The sequence below is a fragment of the Malania oleifera genome, chromosome 3 (genome assembly GCF_029873635.1).
Source record: "Malania oleifera isolate guangnan ecotype guangnan chromosome 3, ASM2987363v1, whole genome shotgun sequence".
NCBI classification, from domain to species: domain Eukaryota; kingdom Viridiplantae; phylum Streptophyta; class Magnoliopsida; order Santalales; family Ximeniaceae; genus Malania; species Malania oleifera.
The window spans coordinates 32,792,170-32,816,394 of NC_080419.1; the positions used below are offsets into that span (position 1 = coordinate 32,792,170).

The 24,225-nt window shown below is 34.7% G+C and overlaps 1 protein-coding gene across 2 annotated transcripts in view; it reads left to right on the plus strand.

The window, feature by feature from the left end:
- The window catches only part of LOC131150695 (serine carboxypeptidase-like 7), a 73,181-nt gene extending 57,845 nt beyond the window's left edge, over positions 1–15,336 (plus strand). The window contains exons 3-14 of one of the 2 annotated variants that reach the window (XM_058101569.1): positions 10,524–10,600; positions 10,756–10,878; positions 11,653–11,755; positions 11,851–11,888; positions 11,976–12,077; positions 12,505–12,591; positions 12,758–12,853; positions 13,214–13,282; positions 13,354–13,478; positions 14,745–14,858; positions 14,967–15,012; positions 15,091–15,336. In XM_058101569.1, coding sequence (XP_057957552.1) covers positions 10,524–10,600; positions 10,756–10,878; positions 11,653–11,755; positions 11,851–11,888; positions 11,976–12,077; positions 12,505–12,591; positions 12,758–12,853; positions 13,214–13,282; positions 13,354–13,478; positions 14,745–14,858; positions 14,967–15,012; positions 15,091–15,174 — 1,064 coding nt within the window. In that variant the 3' untranslated portion in view covers positions 15,175–15,336. Of the gene's footprint in view, positions 1–10,523; positions 10,601–10,755; positions 10,879–11,652; positions 11,756–11,850; positions 11,889–11,975; positions 12,078–12,504; positions 12,592–12,697; positions 12,854–13,213; positions 13,283–13,353; positions 13,479–14,744; positions 14,859–14,966; positions 15,013–15,090 lie in introns of both variants that reach the window. The other variant, XM_058101568.1, reaches the window with a different exon arrangement.
- The last annotated feature ends 8,889 nt before the right edge of the window (positions 15,337–24,225 follow it).

The window sequence follows — 24,225 nt, forward strand, 5'->3', positions numbered from 1 at the left end:
AAGGCAGCGTCTATTGGAATATACTGTTAACCAGAGAAACCCAAAAGGGTCGACCCAGTCCTCCATCACAACTCTCTTGAGCATTATCTACTCATATCCTCGAAGGATCTCTATGTTTAGCCTACGACAGCCGGCTATGTCTTCACTATTAGCTCTTTCTATTCCTACCTTGTTTTATAGAAATATGGCCAACAAAAACAAAATGAAATTCATCACAGATCCTTTTGGAGCCGGACAACACCTACAGAATTTTTCTTTTTCCTTTGGCTAAGTTCAAAATATTGACTCAAGATGATTGGAAAAAAAAAAAAAAAAAGGTTCGATAATTGCTCCCATGTGTCATCTTTGCGCGCTAGAAAGACAATGAAATGACAAACCATCTATTGTACAGTTACTCAATCTCTGAAGGATATGATCGGCATGCTTCTCTCACAAAGCTCAAGCACAACAGGGATTTTTTTTTTGAAGTGGGTGACTAGCTCCTGCAGAATCTTCCAAAACCCTGTTGCTCTAGCCTTGGTGATCATCATATCAAAAGAGTTCTATTCAACCTATACCATTAGATTTGGCTGTTACTAGAGTTCAATCAGATCAGTTGGTTTGATTTTCTTTCTTTCTATGCCTCCTTGGGTTTTTAAAAGTTTTGATTTCTCCATGTCAAGCTCCAACAGCTTTAGCTGGTTCTGTATCCTTTTTGGACAGCCTATCAAGCTCCTTGCTTGGTTTGGCTTAATATAATGAATTATGTTATCTTCTTAAAGAACATTATACACTTTAAGTAAACCTTAATTAAATACATAAATACTAAATTAGTGTATGCACAACGAACACTTGCACACATTTGTTGATTCAAAAAGCATGCCCAAATATAATGGACCCTCCTAAAAGTAGTTACTGTAATATTCAAACTAGGAAAAAAAATTAGAAGTTATATACGAATTTATTTATTAGTGTTCTAATTGGTGGGCTAAAAAATTTACTTTCCATTGAGTATATCCTATATGAATATCATGCTCTTTTCAGCAAAATATATAGTTACTACATTATTGTCCAAAATCCACAGTATGAATTTTTTTTAGAAGTTCCTAATATAAATATTAGGCTTCGTTTTTCTTTTTTATATGTTGTTATCTTTAGTTTCAGGTGCATTTGTTTTGCTAGCTTAGTTAAGTTAGGTTAGGTTAAGCATTCTTAACCGTATGTACAACAAAGATTTGTGATTAGACAAAGATGTGGGATAGAACAGATTAAGAGTGAGGGCTGGCTTAGCTCATTTACATGGTCTAGGGTCGTTTTGTCCATAGGGACTACCTAGGCAATAAAAAGGATGCATTGCCCTTCTTTTTGTTCACTTTTGGCATTTTTATTTTTATTTTTTAATAATTTCGGAAACTCTAACCACCATCGCGTCACATTGGACAATATGGTGCGGCACCAAATCTGGTAGGTGAAAGCCGCCCACTCATTGGCGTACTTTTGGTATGCTATGTTGTTCTTTTTGCATATTAATTAGGGTTATTTCAATTTTTTGAATGACTAACATGTCGTTTATAGATGACAGCCTAAACATATATGGGATGAGGAGATTATCATAACCAGTTCAATCTAGTACATATGATTTAATTTGTTTGGGCCAATCACACAAACCTTAGCCACAACAAATGCACCCTTAATGAATTGAGTACTAATATCATTAGTTAAGAATGAATTTCAATTTTTAACCACTTGCTTTTAAATTCCTTTACTTTTTATAATATAAATGAATATATCATATGTTAATGTAAAAGATATAATATTTTTATGAGACGATAAAAACTGAGTAATCCAACAACTAAGGTTGTGTCATGTGTGGAAATTAATGTATAAAATTATTGATGGATGGATATTAGAATTTATTAATTATAAGCCATAGAATAATCTTTCTAAAAACATTATTAAAAAAATTTATACTATTAAATATTATTTAATAGGACGCATTGGATATACTAAAAATATAACAATAAATTATAAAGGGATTAAGAGATGCTATTGCAATAATACAAAGCAATACTCGACCATCCCTAGAATATATGTATGTGAGTTATATGTGGTGGGTTCATTTGATGCCATGGGGAATCAACATTGCCTGTGGAATGGCTGCAATAGCTAGTTTTGTTGCAATTTTAGTGTTCTTGCCACAGGAAGCAACACTCACCCTTTGTTTGGGAGTTGGATTTTGGATTGGTGTATGTTTTGTTACAAATCCACACTTAAGGCCCGAATTCCATGCTTCCAAGTGTGGAGTAAAATACTTTATACTATCAAATCAATTTTCAATTTGTTTCAACATTGTCATTTGCTTCATATGGTGAATCATTTTTTTTTTTTAAACCATCAAATTCTTATGCTATGACCAATTTATTCTTAATAATATACATTTTATAAATCATAACGTAACCTTATGATTTATTGTGTGTTTGCTTATCGTTATTTACATGTATATTCGTAGGATTAGACATTTTGTGTAAACTTTACTGTGTGTGTGGGATTGGATTTCAGATTATCTGAATTTAGAAAAATATTATAAAAAATCATTCTGAGTTTTGTCCAAATCCATATAAATCGAAATTCAAGACCTGAAATTTTAAGACTTAAAATTCACACTTCGTAATAAGACTTAAAATTTTAAGACTTATTGTTCATTACTGTGTTTTTGGTAATTCACATGCATACAAAGTCATCCTTTTTTTTTTTTTTTTAATACTAAAAGAGGGTGACATCTCCATTTATTTATTAATAACCACGCAGAGGAATGCTGTGGTTACAAGTTAAAACAAACCAACCAAACTAGGACAAACAAAATTAAACATAACTAACAAAGGAGATAAAAACATAAAAACAATCAAAATCAAAACCAAATACACCAAACGAAACTCTAGAGTTGAACTAACGACGAACGGAAACGAGATCCCATCTATCTATCCGAAAGATACCTTTCAGATAATGTGGTAGAAGGTGTTGTTTTTCGTAGATTACATTGTTTCCCATTTCTCCTTTTTTAACAAGAAAATCAGTTGCACTATTACCTTCACCACAACATTCACTCCTTCTAACTCTGCCCCTCCCAAAATTCCCAAAGATACCACAAAGTACATCTACCTTTCCAAAACCAATCAACTATAATTCACGAGTCATTTTCAATAATAACATTAAGATAATGCAAACGTTTACACAAATTAATTCATTCTCTGATTGCTTTTAATTCCGCACTATTATTTGTGTCATTGCCAGAATAACTTGAAAAGGCCGCTTTTACCATGCCATGGCAATCCCGAATAATTCATCCACCTTTTGAAGTACCCCAATTGCCCCTACAACTCCCATTACAATTAAGTTTTATCCACCCTACTGGAGGTTTAACCCACGAAATAATTTTTCCAGACCTGTCGCAAACTCCCTGATGCTTAATTTAAAACTCATTCAAAATCTTAATGTCTCACTTCTTCAATTTTTGAAAAGAATTGGTGCTCTCAGCAATAAAACTAACCGACAATCGAACACTTTTCCACATCTGATCTACACTTTGATAAACTCCTTCCATTCTCTCTTTACATCTTCGATTCCAGAGGCACCACGTAATCAAACATGGAATCGGCACAATTAAAATGCATTTAATAGACGATTTTTTAGCATAGTGGAACCAATTTGCCATTTTGTTTTTCCAGGGTAGAGATTGTTGGAAAGGAATCCCCAACGCTACACTAGCCCGACGCCAGACCTCAGAAGCCACCTCACCTAAAGAAAGAATATGATCAATGTTTTCCTGATTTCTCTGAACGCAGCAATCACAAGCCGAAGCCATCGATATTCCTTTGGTTTGAATTCTATCATCTACAATCAAGTATCTAAACCAGGCTCTCCATAAACACATTAAGATTCTTCTGGGCAATAAAGAATGTCAAAACGAGTCATTCCAAAAAAAATTATCACTTCTGCTCCTCACTGCCTCCCAAGCCGTTTTTGTAGAAAAATTACCGTCCAGGGTAGGCTTCCAGACAAAATTATCCTGCCCACTTTTACCCACCGGCACCTGATGCAAAATTTCCCTTATTTTATCAGCACCAACTAATTCCCTTACTAAATCAGAGTTCCAATTATTATTTAACCAGCAATCCTTAATACACAGTTTCTTGTTCAAAATATCCTCAGTGCTCATAGATAACGGGCCTAATGACAGCAACTTGTCAAACAAAAAAGAAGAGTTCCTACCTCTCACCAAAATTTTAACATTATCCATAACTTCTGGAATTGTGGCCATAATTGTGTTCCAAAATTGAAAGTCATTTGGTCTCCCATTCCTTATTAATAAATGATCATTTCTGCAATATTTAGCTGTGAAAAAATCTGCTCACAGATTGTTAGAAGTGAGCAATCTGAAGGCAAATTTCATGAGAAGAAATTTCTGAACTTCCTTAAGATCTCTCAGGCTCAAACCCCCTTCCGAGGTAGGTTTACAAATTTTCCCCCAAGAGCGCCAATGAATCTTCCTTTTATCTTTCACCTCTCCCCATAAAAAAATTAGAAAGAAGAAATTTAATGCGAGAATATGTGACCTTCGAAACCTTGATAAAAGACATCAAATGAATAAGCATGCTAGACAACACATGTCTTAATAAAATCAATCTTCCACCTTGCGAGAGCAACTTAGATTTTCACCCTGCAATTTTCTTTCTAATATTTTCCACAAGAGGCTCCAATGTCCTAGAAGATAATTTTCCAGACACCAAAGGCGCACCCAAATATGTAACAGAGAATTTACCTTCCATGAAACTCGTGATTCTCAATAAACCATGCTTCCAAGTGAGAGTAATGTATTTTGAAAGGAATAATGCTGACTTAGTCTCACTGATTTTTTGACCCGACCACCTCTCATATCTTTTCAGAGTGTAAATTAAATTTCTAATAGACCTCTTCCTACCATTCGCAAAAATAAGAATATCATCCGCATATAACAAATGCGAAACCAATAGGGTCCCAATCAGATGATTAAATTTACCAGTCCGACCAGTCTCATAGTTTTTCCTAAGCAACCTTCTCAAAACCTCCTCCATTATAATGAATAAATAAGGAGAGAGTGGATCCCCTTTCCGCAAACATCGCGTAGATTGAAAAAACCCTTTAAAGGTTCCGTTCATCAAAACAGAAAACCATGGGGACTCCACATTTTTTTATGAGCTTGAAAAACCTCTTAGAGAAACCAAAAGCCTTAAGAACATTCAGAAGAAAATTCCAATTCACTCTGTCATAAGCCTTACCCATATCAAGTTTTATTATCACATTGCCGTCAGCTATTTTTTTGTGCAAAGACTGAACCATTTCTTGAGCCAGTGTAATATTTTCAAAAATACTTCGCCCAGGAATAAAAGCACCTTGTTCATGCAAGACCAACTTATCAACAACCTCGGTTAGTCTAAAGACAATAATCTTGGAAAAAATTTTATAAGCCACAGAGCATAAACTAATAGGAATTTGGTAGTCAGTTATTAAGTGTAAGGAAAAGCCTGCATGTGGGGGGGAGGTTGGATTTCAAATTATTTGAATTTGGAAAAATATAATAAAAACTTATTTTGAGTTTTGTACAAATCCATATAAATCTAAATTCAAGACTTGAAATTTCAAGACTTAAAATTCATACTTCCTAATACGACCTTATTATTTATTAATGTGTGTTTATTTGGTAATTCACATGTGTACAAAGCCATCCTTTTATAGCACTTAGATAAGGAGGGAATTTAGGTTGGTTTGTGGCTGTCATTGATCCAACAAGTTGTAGTCCCCTACCCCCCACTTTGAGACAGATCTATTTATCTGAATTTGCTATAACTTTTCATATTATGTTAGGCATGTTGCATAGACATGTGCATGTTATATATATATAACATGCACATGTCTATGTAAAATGCAACATGCCTACAATTAGTACACTAATATTGTGTCATTCGGTCATCGTGACGTCGTTTCTTTGTCTCTTCGCAAATTATTTATTAATTTTTTTTTTTATAACTCGGGGACTCTAGTCATCATCGCGCAACTTTGGACACTTTTGTGGCACCAAACCCGAGGGAGTGAAAGACGTATGCTCATTAACGCACCCATGGTAATATACTGGGGTAAACGCTGAAGAATGAATTGAACCCTTGAACTTGGTGTCATCAAAGTCACAAGTCGCCCATTAATTTTTTTTTATTTCTAATCATTTATTAATTTTTTAGTACATACATAGTCCTATAATGAATAATACTTTATGACATAATGGTTCTCAAGAACTAATTAACATTTTTTTGAAAATGGTTTGTTCCAAAACTTATAATTTATATATTTCATCAATAATTTTATGTCTAAATTTTTCTTTCTACTATTTGTAATCACAATTTTTAATTTTGTTTAAATATACAAAAAATAGTTATGTACAAAAAAGATAAGTTTATCAAAAAGTTAAAGATGCGAGGGGCTAAAATTGAAAGTTACACGTTAGACCGTGATGTTATAATTCAACCAAATGACGAATTAAAAACAATATCAACTTATTGGGAAATACATAATTATTAATTAATCATTGTTTTGGAGAAATATTAAGAGTTTTAGAAAATTCAGTGATTTTTTGGCATGAAAGTAATAATTATCAATGCATTTAAAAATTGATTGAATAATGTTCTGTAGAATATTGTTAATAATTTTACAAACATAATAAGTGAAAAAATTAAAAAAAAAAATGAAATAAGATATTAAATTAGCTAGTCCATATGTATGTATATGAGTAACACTATTTAGATTATCTTTTGGAGCTGGTCTTCTCACTCAAAATTTATTTTTTACAGTATATTATTTCATTCCTCTCTTCATGAATAATTATTTCACAAAATTGTTGCTATATATATATATATGTGTGTGTGTGTGTGTGTGTATGAATTAAATTTTATTAACCAGTTTTTATTGTAATTCTAAAAGACGTCACAAAAAAGATGCAAAGTGGTATATAATTTTGCCTAACAAAATAGGATGGATTTAAGAATAAAGAAACATGTTATTAAAAACTTAACATATTCATTTAAAACAGGCATAAATTTTCTTAAATTCGAATGTAAAAAAAAAAAAAAACCTAAAGAAAATGTTGTCATTAAACTTTTGTATGAACAATTATATATCTCAAAAAACAAATTTCAACAACTACTTACATGATGCCGATCCATGTATTCAATAAAATCACATTCTTAAAGAAACAACATCGATCCATGCAAAGCTCAGTTAGGTCAACTCAAGTGATAAGGGCGACTTGTAACTTTGGTGAACCCAAAGTAAGAGGTTTGATTCTCTTTATTTTTTCACTAAAGAAGGGCGACATCTCCATTTATTTATTGATACGCCCTCACTTTTGGCAGAGGAAAACCGTAGTTACAAGATAAGCAAAATGGAGATTAATACAGATAATGAATTAAAACCCTTCCTAAAAATAAGATTAACAACCAACCATATTATGTTTGTTTTTTCCTAAGCCTGTTTAGATTTGTTTCTTATTTAGTTTTGTTTGGATTTGTAATCCTATTTTGGTTGGTTGTTGGTGTTATTTTTTGGAGGCCTTTAATGTCTTTTTTATTGATAATCTCCCAATACTTGTCTTGTAACCACAGTATTCCTCCACCAAAAGTGAGTGTATATCAATAAATAATTGAAGATGCCGCCCTAATTTAGTTAAAAAAAATAAAAATAAAAAAACAATACAACAAATCCAAACAATGCTACCTAAGAAACAAGTCTAAACGGACCTAGAAAAACTCGAGAGTTGAACTAACGATGAAAAGAAGTGAGACCCAACTTATCCATCCGAAGTATACCTTTTAGAGAATGTGGTAAAAGATGTTGTTCTTCGTAGATGTCAATGTGATACCCCATGGATAGGGGTGTACAAAAGTTACCGAAAAACCGAAAATCGGACTGAAACCGAATCGAAACACATTTCGGTTCGGTTTTTCGGTTTGCGGTTTCGGTTTTGGACCAAAACCGAACCGAAAAAACTGAAAACTGGATTCATAAATAATAATTGTATAATTTTATATAATAGTGATCATGCTGCCTGTTGGATCGCCAGTCGCCGGCGAGAAACCACCTCCGAATCCACCATGGCTACCGCCTACCAAAGTCAGAATAGTTCAAGTGCTTATAGTAGTTCTTCTAGGTTTAATCGTCAATCTCCATCTTCGATCTGGAATGGACTCTAACCAGTCCCGAAACTGTTTGCATCCTCGGATCTGGGTAATCAACATTCAACACCAGATTTTTCTTTCCAAGCTTGACGCCATTTGGGCCTTCAAATCTGCCGCTGACATGTTCGACGACTCCAACTCCATGAACTCCGGCGAGATAGCCTCGCTGAACAATCTAGCTTGCAGGCTGCAGCCTTTCCCGGTGGGCGGCGACCTTCTCATGCAGAAAACCAGAGAGAAGAAAGATGCAGGAGCAGGAACCACAAGAAGGGGAAGAAAGCAGAGACAGGCGGAGGTAGAGAGGGAGGTATAGACAGAGGAAGAAAGTAGAGACAGGCAGAGCCGCAGAGGTAGAGAGGGAGAGGGTGCTCCGTGCTTTCTTCCTGCGTCCCACATCGGTTGGGAATGGGAAGAATACAAGTATCCCCACCCTATATATTTTATTTGGATCCTACGCTTTGCAAGTAAAGCCTTGGCCCATGAGTTATAAAATGGGTTGTGGCCTGTTGATGCAGCCTAACTTGGGTTCAAGTTGTTTCATAGTTCAAAATTTAGTAAAACCGAAAATAACCGAACTGAACCACAAAATTTACGGTTTGGTTTGTTCATAACCCGACGGTGTATGGTTTGGTTTCGGTTTAGTCATTTTGAAAACCGAGGAGTTCAGTTCGGTTGGTGGTTTTGGCAAAAACCGAACCGAACCGAACCGTGTACACCCCTACCCATGGATGAAAGGTTTAAAAGATTAGATGTTACTACCCATATCAATAAGGTGCACCTTTCTTTTTGGAAGTCTTCCCATAAGAACTTCATAATTAAGCATGCTTGGCTTGGAGCATTCTTGGGATGGGTAACCACCTGAGATGTTTTCTTAGGAAGTGTGTGGGTGAGGACAAAACATACTGAAAAGGACATGTGTTGGTTTGTGGGGCCAGTCATTAGTCCGATAAGGCCCGCCCCCCTGTTGTCTAGTCTAGGTGGAGGAGGAGATATGCAGTGCTCCTTGGCAGACCCATGTTGGGGCGTTATAGATGGTATCAGAGCCAACACCCAACCGAAAGTGTGATGAGATTCACATCGCCTGAGTTTGGAAATGTGGGTTCGCAACGAGGACGTTGCGTTCTATAAGTGGGGGAGAATGTGATCCCTTATGGATGAAAAATTTAAAAGATTAGATGTTACTACCCATATCAATAAGGTGCACCTTTATTTTTGGAAGCTTTCCCATAAGAACTCCATAGTTAAGCGTGCTTGGCTTGGAACAATCTTGGGATGGGTGACCACCTGGGAAGTTTTCTCAGAAAGTGTGTAGGTGAGGACAAAACACACTGAAAATGACATGTTTTGGTTTGTGGGGCAAGTCATTAGTTCGATAAGGCCCGCCCCCCTATTGTCTGGTTCAAGTGGAGGAGGAGAGATGCAGTGCTCCCTGGCAGACCAATGTTGGGGCGTTACATGACATTATTTCCCATTTCTCATTCTTTAACGAGAAAATTAGTCGCACTATTACCTTCCCTATATTGATGGATTACCATGAAGTTCACTCCTTCTAGCTCCGCCACGAGTTCCTCCCAAAAATCCCAAAAATATCACAACGTACATTTACCTTTCCAAAACCAATCAACAACAATTCGCGAGTCACTTTTAATAATGACATGAAAATAATGAAGTCATTTACATAAACGAATTCCTTCCATTATTGCTTTTAATTCCACACTATTGTTCGTACCATTTCCAAAATAGCTTGAAAAAACCGCTTTCTCCATTCCGTGTCATTTCCATTATTGCTTTTGATTCTCCCTTGAGGCATTATGTTGGTCAATTACCCAAAGTGCTTTAATGGACGGGCTACTTTCACCCCCCTCCAGGTTTGGTGCCGCACCATTGCGTCCAAAGTGGCGCAATGGTGGCTGCAGTCCTTGATTATTAAAAAAAAAAAAAAAAACCATCGATCCATGCAAAGAAATGCATAGAGCTCCCAACAACAGCATCCCAAAAACTAAACAAGAAGACTCAATTATTTATCAAAAATCGAGTAAACCAAGAAAGAAAACAACTCCAAAGGTAGCAAACCATAGTATAAGAAAACTGTACCATCCCAAAAACAAAACAAGAAGACTCAACTCCCCTTATTTATCAAAAATCGAGTAAACCAAGAAAGAAAACAACTCCAAAGGTAGCAAACCATAGTATAAGAAAACTGTACCTATTAAACACTTTTTGTCATGGATGATTAAATGAGTACACCCCTTGCCTTTTTTACAACGTTTTTGTTTTTTGCAGGTCCTGTCCACTTTAACATTGTGGATTACAATGGTAGCTTACCGACATGGGTCTTGAATCCACACTCATGGTCAAAGGTGCATCCCATGCTTAATTAGTACTTAACATATAATCCAGTGTTATATAATTAAATTAATAATCTTTGAGGTCAGTTGACTTGGAAATGGTTCTCTTTTCTTCGTCATTTGTCTTATTCCAGTATTATCTTATGGAAAAAATGATGCATTTGCAGGTTTCAAGTGTAATATTTTTAGATGCACCCGTGGGGACCGGATTCTCATACTCGAGGAACTTGGAAGGTTTCAAGCCCGGAGACAAAAGCATGGTTGATCATGGATACAATTTTTTGAGAAAGGTGTGAGAGCATTTGAAGAAAATTTTATTCATTATATTCACACATTTGTTGATATGATTTTAGGTCTAGTTATTCAAAAAATAGCTAAAATATGATTTAAACAGATCGAATGGATGGACGGTGGAATACAAGGGCTTTTCCATGACACTAAATATCATGGGGATCCTAAGGACTGTATTAATTTTAATTTGATGGAAAAGTTTTGTATTTTTCATTTCAAAATTTCAAAGAATTACTAAAATTCTATCTTGATCTTCAACTTTCCAATATTTGTGTAGGAATATTGAAGACCATTTAATGGTTTTCCATGTTTTTTGAAGAAATGTTAGAAAACTGCCAAGGGAAGGGGGAATTTTTGTAGTTCTTCTAAAAACTAAAAATGTAAATGAAAAATATGATCAAAGTCTGGTTGTTCTTAGAACATCATTTTATTGTTTTCCATGTTTTCTATAGAAATGTTGGGAAACTGAAAATAGAAACCAGAACTTTTTCCACAACTAAGCAGGCTATTAGTACATTTCCCGTTCTCTTTGTGCTTTTTCGGTCTACTATTCCATTCTTTGTTGTGTGCTATTAAATATTAATGGAGCCTAGACAAGAGCAGCGTAGGCAACATTTTTAAGAGGTAAAAGTATTATTATCAAGGAAGAAGGCATGGATGATGAACAAGCAAGAAGCAACATAGGCAATATTATCCAAGTCCTTGTAGCATCCTACTACTACTTGATATGTTTTCATTTAATTATGCACATTTTCTTTTCGCTTGTTCAATAGTGGTTGATCCAACACCCACAATTCCTCGAAAATCCACTCTATATCGCCGGCGGCTCATTCTGTGGTTTAATTGTTCCAATCATTGTCCAACAAATATTAGATGGTCAGTGGAACTCAACTTTCTTAGATTGTAGCAGTAGCATTTTTTTTCCCCATTATTTATGACCAACTTATGGTTTCCTATATGTGATGCTGCAGGCAATGAGGCAGGTCATGAACCGCCCATCAATCTTAAAGTACATTCTATATATCTCTGATTCTGATATTTCTCTTTTGGAGTTTTATATTCTTTTCAGCTGTGATGTTTAATGAATTTGGTCTAGGGTTATTTGCTTGGGAACCCCGCCACAGATGTGCAGCTGGATGAAAATTCAAGGGTAATGTATGCACATAATATGGGACTTATTTCTGATGAGCTCTATGAGGTAATTAGGCATCTTTTAGATGTATCTTATACTGCATATGACATAAGTTAATGAACTACTTTTTTTCTTGTGCAAATTGAGAGATGGATAGAAACTATTAGACAATTTAGTGTTGGCGACGTTTTCATAAATAAATATCGACTTTGGTTTTCCTTTCTTTTCTTTTTTTAATGTTTCTTTCCACTCTCTTTCTTATTAAAGAGGAGATACTAGTGTCTTAGCTTTTCTCCTTTTCTCTTCTGTAAGTTTCTTTTACTTTTTTTTTTTTTTAAATTTTTTTCTCTCCTCTCCTATAAATTTCTTCTTTCTTTTCTCTACTTCTCTCCAACCAAACAGGCTATCAGTATATTATGTTTGTTTTCATTACATATTCTCTTATTGTGTGCAATCCATGCTTGAAAAACTACCTATGTTGTCCATTTCTAAGTCAACCAAAAGAAGTTGCAATGGAGATTATGTGAATGTAGATGTGGGAAATTCAGAGTGTGTGAAGGATCTTCAAGCTATCACAAAGGTGAGACTTGGACCCAATAATAATATATATATAATCCTTTTTTATTGCTACAATTTGTGAATTCTTGCTGGAATTGATGATAAAAGTGGCTTTTACTTTGGTTTAGTGTACTAAACAACTAAATGCCCCTAATATCTTGGAGCCTGAATGTGTCAACATTTTTAAGCTGCGACATGAGATGGTAAATGAAGGCCAATTCCTCCAAGAGACCTATGAAGAGTTCCTTCTTTCTCAACCTCCACTTCCTAAAGTCGAGTGTAGAGTAAACCCATCTCCCTATCGACCCCTCTATTTGCGCACATACATGCTTATGCACTTATATTTACCCCTCTTTTGGGCAATATTTATTTATGATAAATAATTTTTTACCTCTTATTTTCTGATTTGTCAAAGAATTACATGCTACATTGTTCTGTATTTTTATAACATTTATATTGCAAATTTAATAATCAATAATGTTTCGAGGCTTCTTATGCATAAATTGAAAACTTTAGAAAGCAATGTGACATTTTTGTAATTCTTTAAAAGTTGGAACGGAAAATGAAAATGATTTTTCACCACCAAACAGATCCTTAAATTGAAATATTAAAACTTTTGCTCTACTAACTGAAACTTGCTGCAGAATTACGTCGACCTTCTTTGCAACATTTGGGCAAATGATGTTGCGGTCCAGGAGGCACTTCGTGCTAAGGTGGGAGTAATGTTGCCTAGTAAATATGATTAGCTCAAAAAAATAATGATCACATTTCCCATGAAAATCAGGGAGGAACTGTAAGGATATGGGACAGGTGCAACAAAGGCATAGGCTATGTCCATGAGGTTTGGAATTCTACTGCATATCATCAAAATATTCTGGCCGCCGGAAGTTATCGAGCTCTTATATACAGGTTTTAGCTTCAAACCTCTCTACGCTTTACTTTTGTTAGCTGCTTTAACCTGTAAAGTTGCCCAAAATATCAACCATTTGAGAAGAGCATACAAAACTTTCTTCTTTATTAATCAACAAATTGGATTCTTATTGATGTGAAACCAATTATAGAATGAGGGATGACAGAAGCTTGTCTGATAAAGAGGGGCATACTCATTTGATGAAAATCCTTTTGGCTACCCTAAGCTTTTGAGAGATTTATATTTGTTCAAAAAAAAAAAATCATTATGGCCATTTGAAAAGTTTTTTGCTACATTTCTAAATGGTGAACAAAAATTTTTAGTCCACACCCAATGCCCAAACACACACATGCGCACGCACACATTCAAGTTTGAGCTTTATTCAAACTGGCATCACATTTGGTTTGTGGTATGGAATTGGTTGGCGATGGATTAAAAAGTGAAATGGTCTGAGAATATAAATAAATCAATTGACACATTTGCGCCCATTTTTATCCAATTCTTTCTTACTTGCAAAGTATATAGTTTATACAAATTCGTTCAAACATAATGTTAATGTTTGGTTGGCCCAAGGCCCTGAACTTATAAAAGAGCCCAGAGCATCAAGCAGTATTATTTTACATGGAGCCATTTCCTTTTTCTTATAATTCTATTTATTTTTGCAATTTCTATAGAAGTTCTCTTCTTGTGAACTTTTGTGGTGTCAGCAATTTGTTCAGCTCTACTTTTATGAAGAAACTTCATATTTTTGCCCTTCTGGTATGGCCTCCTATAAACATTACGTATACTTTGGCCACGGGTTTAACTGTAGTAAAGCATCTTCCCACTGTCCAAAAGACGCCAAGAAATACATAAGAAACTTAACACGACAAAAGGAAGTCAAAGATGCAAGTCACCCAGAGGTTCAAATCACGGCAGAAGTCCCGAAGTTCGGATCAAAATATGAGTGCTTAATATCCACCAAGACACCCAAAGATACAATATATATAAACCAAAAGAACCTGGGTGTATATATATATATATAACCGATGATTGAAGCAAGAAAACCGAGCGAAGCAGCAAGTGAATAAACAACAAAAAAAAAAAAAACGAAAGAAGGCATGATCCAAAGGAGAACCCCAAAGAATTGTAAGTCTAGTTAACTCTTTCTTCTCACACCAAGAACCAGATTTAACCAGAAACGAAAACTGTAAATGATGTGATTCGTAAATCCTTTCATTCCAAGCCACACTGCCTAACAGTGGATTCTTTTACGTATGCTGCAGTGGTGATCATGACTTGCTAGTTCCATACTCAGCAACCCAATCATGGATTAGATCCCTTAAGTTCTCCATCGTTGATGACTGGCGGCCGTGGTTGGTTGATAGTCAAGTTGCAGGGTAGGGTTATGACCGAAAAGAGATATCAATGTTAAAGGCTTTGTGTTGGGTGTGCTTGGATTTCTAAATATAAGATGATTACTCAACTTCTGTCTCCTCTTTATGCAGATACTCGAGAGAATACTCAAATGGTTTGACTTTTGCAACTGTCAAGGCAAGAGTGCTATTCCCTAATTATGGATCTGCAGAAGCGAGATGAGGGGAATTTTAATTAGTTATTTGTGTTGTGCAGGGAGCAGGCCACACACCTGCAGAGTATAAACCAAAGGAATGCTTTGCCATGTTCAAAAGGTGGATATCTGGGGAACCACTGTAATTACGCCCTGTACCGAAGTTACAGTTTCAAGACTCTTGATGAGCTAGCAAATCTTTCCTTTTAATTAGAATTGAGAAGGACGTATCTATGTTGCCATGACATTACCAATAACGAGTACATTCTAATAAAATCTGCCTAAGCTTTCTTTCTGTCTTACCAAAACTTGGATTTGTTGTTGTGTTGGGTCTGTAATTACTTCACTTTTTCTCTCTTGGCACAAAAAAGGCAAACTTAATAACAAAAGTCAAAAAACAAGAAGCAAAAGTAAAGGAGTATTTTCATTACCATTAGAATACCTAGGAAAAAGAATTTTCATTATTACTCCTTGACAATGAAGACACTCCATAGTCCTTCCCTCCTCTCTATTTGAAGGGAGACAATTTAGAGTTTTAAATAATTCTTGTATTTTGTATCTCTTTCTCTAAACCATTCAAAAAAAGAGACATTTTGTTCCAAAATTATCATATCATTAAAGGAATTTGTAATTGTAAGTTTGGGTATCTATCAATAGACACTTTTCTTATGGTCATCAACATTGAGTCGAACTATGAAACTTGGATAACATTTGAAACATACTAGTTCATTTGTTAAGAAGGTTTCTGTCATTCTTGTGATTGATTTTGCATAATCTGGGATTCTAACGTCACTAAAATAAATTAGCAAAGCATTGTTCAATCCTACTTTTGTCAAAGGTATCAATCATTGTATCCTAATTTGACATAATTTCTTAAAGACTTTTTGAAAGTAAATTCTTACCGTAAGATTTGTCTACAAATCTAACATTTATTTCTTTCATTTTTTGTCCTATAATTAACTTAAAATCAAGAATTCTGCATTTTTGTAAATAGTATTTTTGTCACAAACTGGTAATTCCCAATTTGAGAGTTCTTTATCATCCAATAAAGATTCATTACTTACTATTGTTATCCTTGTTTGACTCATTGGATCATAACTACTACTAACACATACACTTGCCATTAGAGATGATAAAACAATATCTTCCTAGGGTATTATACATGGGTCATTTACTAACTGCCTTCTCCACACGCGCCTTGCTACTTGATTCCAAAACAGTTGTCTTCATTTTCTTAAAGTAGATGTTCGCCAAATGAATAATTTTCTTGGAGATCCTTCTTTTTTGATAAATCCTCTTCTTCTTTTTTTTGGCTTTTAAGCTTAGCCTGTTTGTCTTCTTGTACGGATTAGTCTTCATCATCCTCTTCTAAACTAGATTGGGAAATTACTTCAATATTGTTGATTATTGGATTGTAGATAGGAAAGTCATAATATTATTTAGCATCATTTTGATATTTTGAAACCGTCACTAATACTTTCGTCACTAAAAATCAACTTTCCCACTCAAGCTATTGTGGGAAACCACTTTTCACGTTCAAATTATCTCGAGAAAATATTAGCTACGTTTTTGAGGTATTAGTGACGTTTTGAAATCGTCAGTAATGTACCCTTATTAGTGATGGTTCATAGACCGTCACTAATAGTGCATTATTAGTAACTGTATAAAAAAATCATCACTAATAGTCTTGTATTAGTAACGGTTTATAGAACCGTTACTAATAATGCATATGTTGACTGGGAAAAGGTCAACAATATTAGTGATGGTTTTGAGAAATCGTCACTAATGACTCTACTATTAGTAATGGTTCTCATAATCGTGACTAATAGTCTGATATTAGAAAAGGTTTGTAGATCCATCACTAATAATGCGTTTGTTGACTGGGGAAAAGATTAACAATATTAGTGACAATTTGTAAGAACAGTTACTAATATCCTAATATTAGCGACGATTTTTCTAAACTATCACTAATATTCTATTATTAGAAACGATTTTTCTGAACTGTCACTAATAGTCTTGTATGAGTCTTGTATCTGTGGTGAAGTTCTGCAATGATTAGACTGATTTTTTTAAATGTAATAGAGTTTAAGAGATTTTTTGAAGTTGTTCATCACAGTAGAAAGGAATGGGATATGCATGTAAAAGAAATAGTGCGCTTGGTTCAAATATGTATAGGTGGGTTGCTTGTGAAGATGATTATAATTCAGAAGGGTCGGTTAGTTAAAGACTGACTTTGTAGCAGTGGATAGATAAAAATAGTTGCTGATATTGTCCAGGAAGCAAAAAAGGATAGAAATAATGTTGTGGCTGCTAACCTAGTCAGTGACCTGACTGACACCACTACAAAATGTCACTAATAATTAATGCATGCATTTGTTGACTGGCCGAGAAACTGACCTAGCTGATGAGTCGGACCAAACACGTCGCCATGTTGAACCAATACCCATATCTCTCAAACTCCAGAGCAGAATGATATATATATATATATATATATATATATATATATGTTTGGCCATGGACTGGGATTGTTCTTAACATAGTGGATGAAAAAGATGGAAGAGTTGTCATTGATAGTGAATATTGGTTGAAAAGATTCTCTAAATTTAAACCTCTTGAAGTTCATACCTTTTTGAATGACCGAGTACAGACTAGGGGAGCTCTGGTGAAGTTTTGTAATGATTGGATTGGTTTTTAAATGTAATATATCAAGTTTTAGAGATCAATCTTCTGAAGCTGCTAATCACACTAAAAAGGAATGGGATGCATGAAAGAAACAGCTTGGTTCAAATATCTATGCATGGGTTGGTTGCTCGTGAAGATGATTACAATTCAGCAAGGCTAGTAGGCTAAGAGGCTATCTTTGTAGTAGTGGATGGATAGATAAAAACAGTTGCTGATTGATATTGTGTAGTTAGTAAAACAAGATAGAAATAATGTTGTGGCTAACCTAGCAGTGTGCTTGACACCACAAATGAGAATCTAGATGAGTTGAAGATAAAGTACAATGAGAAGAGCATGTCCTTAAGTAGAATATTTGAAGAGAAAGACCGTCACTAGTAGTCTTATATTAGCCAATGACGGTTCTTATAAATTGTCACTAATAATGCATTTGTTGACGGGGAGAAAGGTCAAGACTATTAGTGATGGTTTTTCTAATTTCTTAATTAGGTAGTGTGCTTCAAATGCAGTAGCCAAAAACCAATTGTCACATTTTCGTTGTAATCAATCATCTTATTATGAAGATTCTTTGGGAACCGTTTGGTGAAGGCTCTTGGTGAGCGTAGTAGGAATTTGTTCTCAAGTGTAGGTATTTGTTCTCAAGTTGTTGGAAATGGTGTGATCCCTAGGGGCGTGAATTGGGTATAAAAAATTTATTCCCGAGTTAAACCAGATGACAACGGTATTGCACAACCTAGGGTCTATCTAAGCATTCAATTCCGCCAATCAATCAAGTAAGCAAATACTTAAAAAAAAATATGGCATTCACTGTAAGTTAAATATTTGCATATGTGCATCACATGATATCCCATTTTAATTTAAAGCGTGTATGAAAAATGATTTACCAATTAATGCGAACATACACGAGTGCTACATATCTCATTTAAATTAAATGTGTGCATGTGAATAATTATAACAGTAAATAATCAAGCATACACATACGGAAACTAAAGTAATATAATTTAAATGAGATAGGGAAAGAGAGAAAGACACACACGATATTTGTTATCGAGGTTCGGCCAAACCAGTCTACGTCCCCACGCCTTGGGCATCCCCCCCAAGGATTACACTAACCCTGCTCACTTAAATGGGTAGAGCAAAAATCGTTAAAACCCCTTCTTACAGGGTGAGATAAACCCCAGTTTAATTAATACAAGGCTGAACCCAACTTGTCTCCCTTACGGGGCGGAGACTCTCCAGTTCAATTTCTGCAGCTGAACCCAACCGGTCTAACTTACGGGGCTGAGACTCCCTAATTCAATTTACGAAATGAACCCAACCAATACATGAAAAATATTTTTGTACACAATAAAATGCTTCTAAATACAAGCAAAGATGTACACGTTTAAACTCAAAATGTACTCTCCAAGGATATGAAATATGCTCACGAACTAATTAAGGGTGTTTTACTCAAAATATTATTTTCAATCTTTGAAAAAAAGATGTATATGATAAGCACATAAAGATATAAACCCTAATAAGATTTTCTCAAACAAAATATTTTTCAATAAAAGATATAGGAAAATCTAGGGTTTTTAGCTCAAAAAGAATTTTGTCAATAAGCACAAGTGAGCTTAATAAATTTTTGCAATGAGTTGTGCAAAGATTCACAATGTCATAAACAATTTCTCCACAAGAATATTTTTCAAAGAAAATATAGGAGAAACCCTAAGTATACTCTCCAAGTGATTTTAAAAACAAAAAAAAAAAAGCTTGAGTGAGAAAATATGCTATGGATACAAACTAAATGCCCAAAAGAAAATACTCTCTTCTAAAAATATTTTTCAAAAGAAAGATTGAAAGAGAGAATGAGAGAGTTTAAAATATTTTGCCCCAAAGAAAAGATTTTTGCATTAAAAATGGTTTGGGGGAATTTGATTAACAAAATAATTTGAGTGGATTTTGAGATTAATCAAACTTACTAATCAAAGCAAATAAAGGCGTATTTATAGTTTTTTAGGAAATTATGACCGTAGGGGACATGCTCGATATTTTAAAAAATGTTTAATTAAAATTAAGACGTGATTAGTGCTGAAAAAATAACCCAACCCGAGAGTTTTGATCGCCTCGTCCTTAGGGCCAGTCGCTCGAATAGAAACAACCTATATTGGGTTCGGGTGACTATGGGTGAGTCTGGTTCGCTGAAGTCAAGGCGATTACTCAACTTTCGTAGGTTCGGGCACCTGGTTCACTACTTCGATTTGTCGTACCTCACAATTCGGTCGCCTGGGGTGATTTTGAGCTATAAGTTCAGACGCTCGGAGACAATGGAAAAGTTAATGATCAGGGTTTGGTTGGCCGTGAAAGCTACATTCATTTTTGGTTTGGTCACCTGAGGCTTCAGTCAACTATTTGACTTTTTGGCCAATAGTGTGTTTGCTCGACCGAGGTGTTTATAACCAAAATGGGTCAGTCAACCGGGGCTATTAAAGTAACCCAAAAATCCAACGTCGGTCGACCTTAGTTGAACGAAGTCTTTGTAAGCCCTAATTTTTTACCTTAATTTATTTTTAAACCTTTTGTATAATTTTAGTCTTTTTAGAAAAAAAAAAAAAAGTTTGTCTTTGAAGGGTAAGGTCTCTTAAGGTTAGTTTATGGCCATCTAAGCATTCAAACATATCATGTGGATGCATGCATTATTACAGACCAAATAATAATAAAAATTTAAATGCAATTACAATAAAGAATAAACTTTTTCTTCTTTTTACTCTTCTCTTCATGGAATACGCCAAGATGTTATGTAGGCTTTAACTTCTGTATTTGCTTCCATTTCTCCTGCATCTTATGTCCGTGTTGACATGTAAACCTGTTAACACACTAAATGCACACATAAGATACATGTGCTTTGTCAGCATCAAAACATGGATCAAACTCAAAAAGTCAACACGAGTTGTAAGGCTCTCCACCAGTGAAGGAGGATCCTGCTTAGTAGATTATGAAATTCTTGGCTTAGTGCTAAGGCATGGACGTAGGCTTGGTGCTGAACCATGAAAATATCTCAGTGTTAATCTTTCCCTACCCTTCTCTTTATTTGTCTTGTGCTTGATTTAAGTTATATATATTGTGATATAATTTCTTGCGATCTTGCCAAGAGTTTTATTTTGTAAAGAAAATCAAAACATACGAAAAGAGTCCATTCACCCCCCCCCCCCTCTGACTTTATATACTCCCAAGTGGGATGGTTAACAAGTTGTGTTGGCTAAGACGGATAAGGCGGTGGCAGCGGTGGCCTTCTCTTTGGGCTTGGAGGTGTTCCAGTGGGCTGGGTAGCTAATAATTTCATAGCAGCTCTCAATCAAGTGACATCTTTTCCCTAATTTTACACATATTTTCCCTATTTCTTGCTTTGTTGGAGGTCTAATGGGAAGATCAAGTAACAACCATAGCAGTGCTATCAGGTATGGGTAGGAGTGGGAGACGAAGATGGCACTGGGTCTCCTCTTGATGAACAGTAGCATAGGCTTTAGCGATGGAGGGTACGGGATTAATAGCAAGAATTTGGCTCCTAATGTTGTTGAAGGAATTGTTGAGCCCCATGAGAAATTAGAATAAACGTTCTTTGTTTTCTCTTGCTGTAGCCTTTTTTTCGAGCACTGTATGTGCAACAATTAGGATCCTATACGGTCTACAATTCATCCCCGATCCCTTTGATGATGTTATAATAGGTTGTAACAGTCATGGAATATTGATGGAGATTAATGAGATCGTGCTTGAGGCAATACAATTGTGGGTGATTTCTTTAAGAGAATAAGTGATCTAAGTCTTTCCATACTTAAGAGGGATTCTAACAAAAATATCAAGCTTTGCCTTTGATATTTTTTGAAGGATTTTTGTAACCATGAAAGGACCATGTCAATGCACCTCTCCCACATTGTAGCAATGGAACGATTCGTAGGTTTTGTTAGAGTGCCATCAACAAAAACAAGTTTATTTTTGGCGTTGACAGCCACGCACACGAAACATCGCCATGAGGGATAGTTGTCCGCAGTGAAGAGTTCTGGAACCAAGGTTGCTCCAGGATTGTTGGCAGCAGTAAGGAAATATGGTGAAGTGAGATCACTGATTAATTGGGATGGATTTTGGTTAGGTGGTGCAACCATGGTATTTGCGGAAGCGTTCAGAGATGCCGAAGGGGTTGCTATGATACCATGATAAAAATGCAAAACGAAGGGGCAAAAATTATATTGATCTGATGCACTTTTTACAAAATAATTACACTCAATTTGTAAAAGTAAATGGCGCTATATATGGAATGTTATGAGGCTTGACTTTCTACAATTAATCTTGATTGTTGCAATTCGTAGTGCTTGATTTAAGGCTTGATTGTTGTAATTAATCGTTGATTTATGCAATCCGTAGTGCTTGATTCGATTGCTGCAATTGATCTCATAACTTTTAGTAGGATCCAACAATTCACTTGAAGACAAAATGGATCAATAGAGATCATTTACACTTCATAATAGAACTTGCAGAAAACATATAGTTCTTACTTCTTATTTGGAATTTAAAAAATAAGAATTTTCCTTTTCATACTAAATTATCAAGAAAATATAATAAATAAATAAACAAAATTTAATTTTAACATCATTAATTAAACATTTTATTTTTCATAATTTTATTTATATTAGAATAATTTTTTATTTTAGTAATATTTATATGGAGAAAAACACAATTAAAATAAATTTCTTTATTTTCTTAAATTTTTTTCTTTAAATAAAATCCTTAATTGGAACGGGGGCATAGTGTTGGAAAATCACCCGTGTATTATAAATGGAAATGGACCGAAAGGGAGAATACTAACACCATGCTTGTATTACAATGGTTGTTCTTTATAAGTTTTCCTTCCTTGTTAGGTCTGCATACAAGAGAAATTATTAGGTATACCAAATGTATATGGTAGAATTATTATAATTTTGACAGTTATACAAAAAAATAATTATAACTACCTAATTTAATTAAAATAAAGACACATAATAAAATATATGACTTACTTTAGGGCCTATTTGGTATCATTGATGTTTTCTATTTTTTGTTTCTATTTTTGTGTAGTGAAAAAACAAATTATAAAAACACAGTTATTTGTGTTGTTGGTTTTCTGTTTTTGTTAACAATTCTCAGTTATTTGCGAAAAAAATTGAAAATCATATTTTTTTCATTTTTAATTGTTTTGCCAACCTGTTGCAAAATATTTTAATATTCTATTTTTTTTATTAAATTATTCATTTTATACACTTTAAAATTAAAATTAAAATAAACTAATCATATAAATTTAAATATAATTAAAATAAATATATTTAAAGTGAGTGAGAACTTCCATAGCATGGAACATGACATTTCACCATTTGAAAAATTCCATCACCTCTCATGTAGACCATCGTCAGTGTCACATCCGCAGGTGGCTCGCCAGCAGGATTCATTATCAGTTTTATAATATTGGACTTCAATGGCCAATTTTAAGAGTTTTTTCCCAATTTTTTTAAAAATATATATATTAAATAATACCCTATTCTAGAAAGTATTTTCTAGAATGACTCTGATGTAATCTCGCTACTTGGTCCAGCGAGATTTAAACAAATTTCGCTAGACCAAGTAACGAGATTTACTATGTATGAATGAGGCTGGTTTATTAAGAATTCCACTTGTGAGCTTGTCCCACATTGGAAAATTAGAGTAGATGATGGGTGCTTATATACATGGTTGGGCCCAAGTCCTAATAGGCTTTAGCTTTTGAGTCAAGTGGGTGTTCATCCATGTGTATCAAGCCCACTCATGGGCTCCTCCGGTCCTAACAAGTGGTATGAGAGCCAAGTTGACAGATTGTCATGTTGGCAGTTTGAGTTATGGAAACAAATACTCGTAGAATGATTAATCTCAATGGTTCAAATTATCACATATGAAAAGGAAAAATGGAGGATCTTATTTATGTGAAAGATTATTACCTACCAGTGTTTAGTGCTGAAAAACTAGAAAAAAAGTCAGATGTGGAATGGATTTCGTTACATTGACAGGTGTGGGTATATCAGGCAATGAGTAGATGATAATGTTTTGAATCATATTAGTGGAGAAACAAATGCACGTTCTCTATGGAGTAATCTTGAATAGTTATATGCTAGAAATACTAGAAATTCTAATTAAACAAATGATGGCTTTGAGATACCAGTACGGGACTCCTTTATCTTATCACCTGAATACATTCCAAATAATTATTAATCAGTTGGCTGGAATGGGTATTAATTTTGATAATGAGATACAAGGGTTATGGTTGCTTGGTTCATTACCGGACTCGTGGGAGACACTTAGAACTTCATTGTCTAACTCCGCTCTAGAAGGTGTAATCACAATGGATATGGCCAAGAGTTGTTTGCTAAATGAAGATATGAGAAGAAAAACACATGGATCCTCTTCACAGTCAGAGATCTTGGTTATAGAAAAAAGGGGGAGAAGTAAGAGCAAAGGTCTGAAGAATAGAGATAACAGTA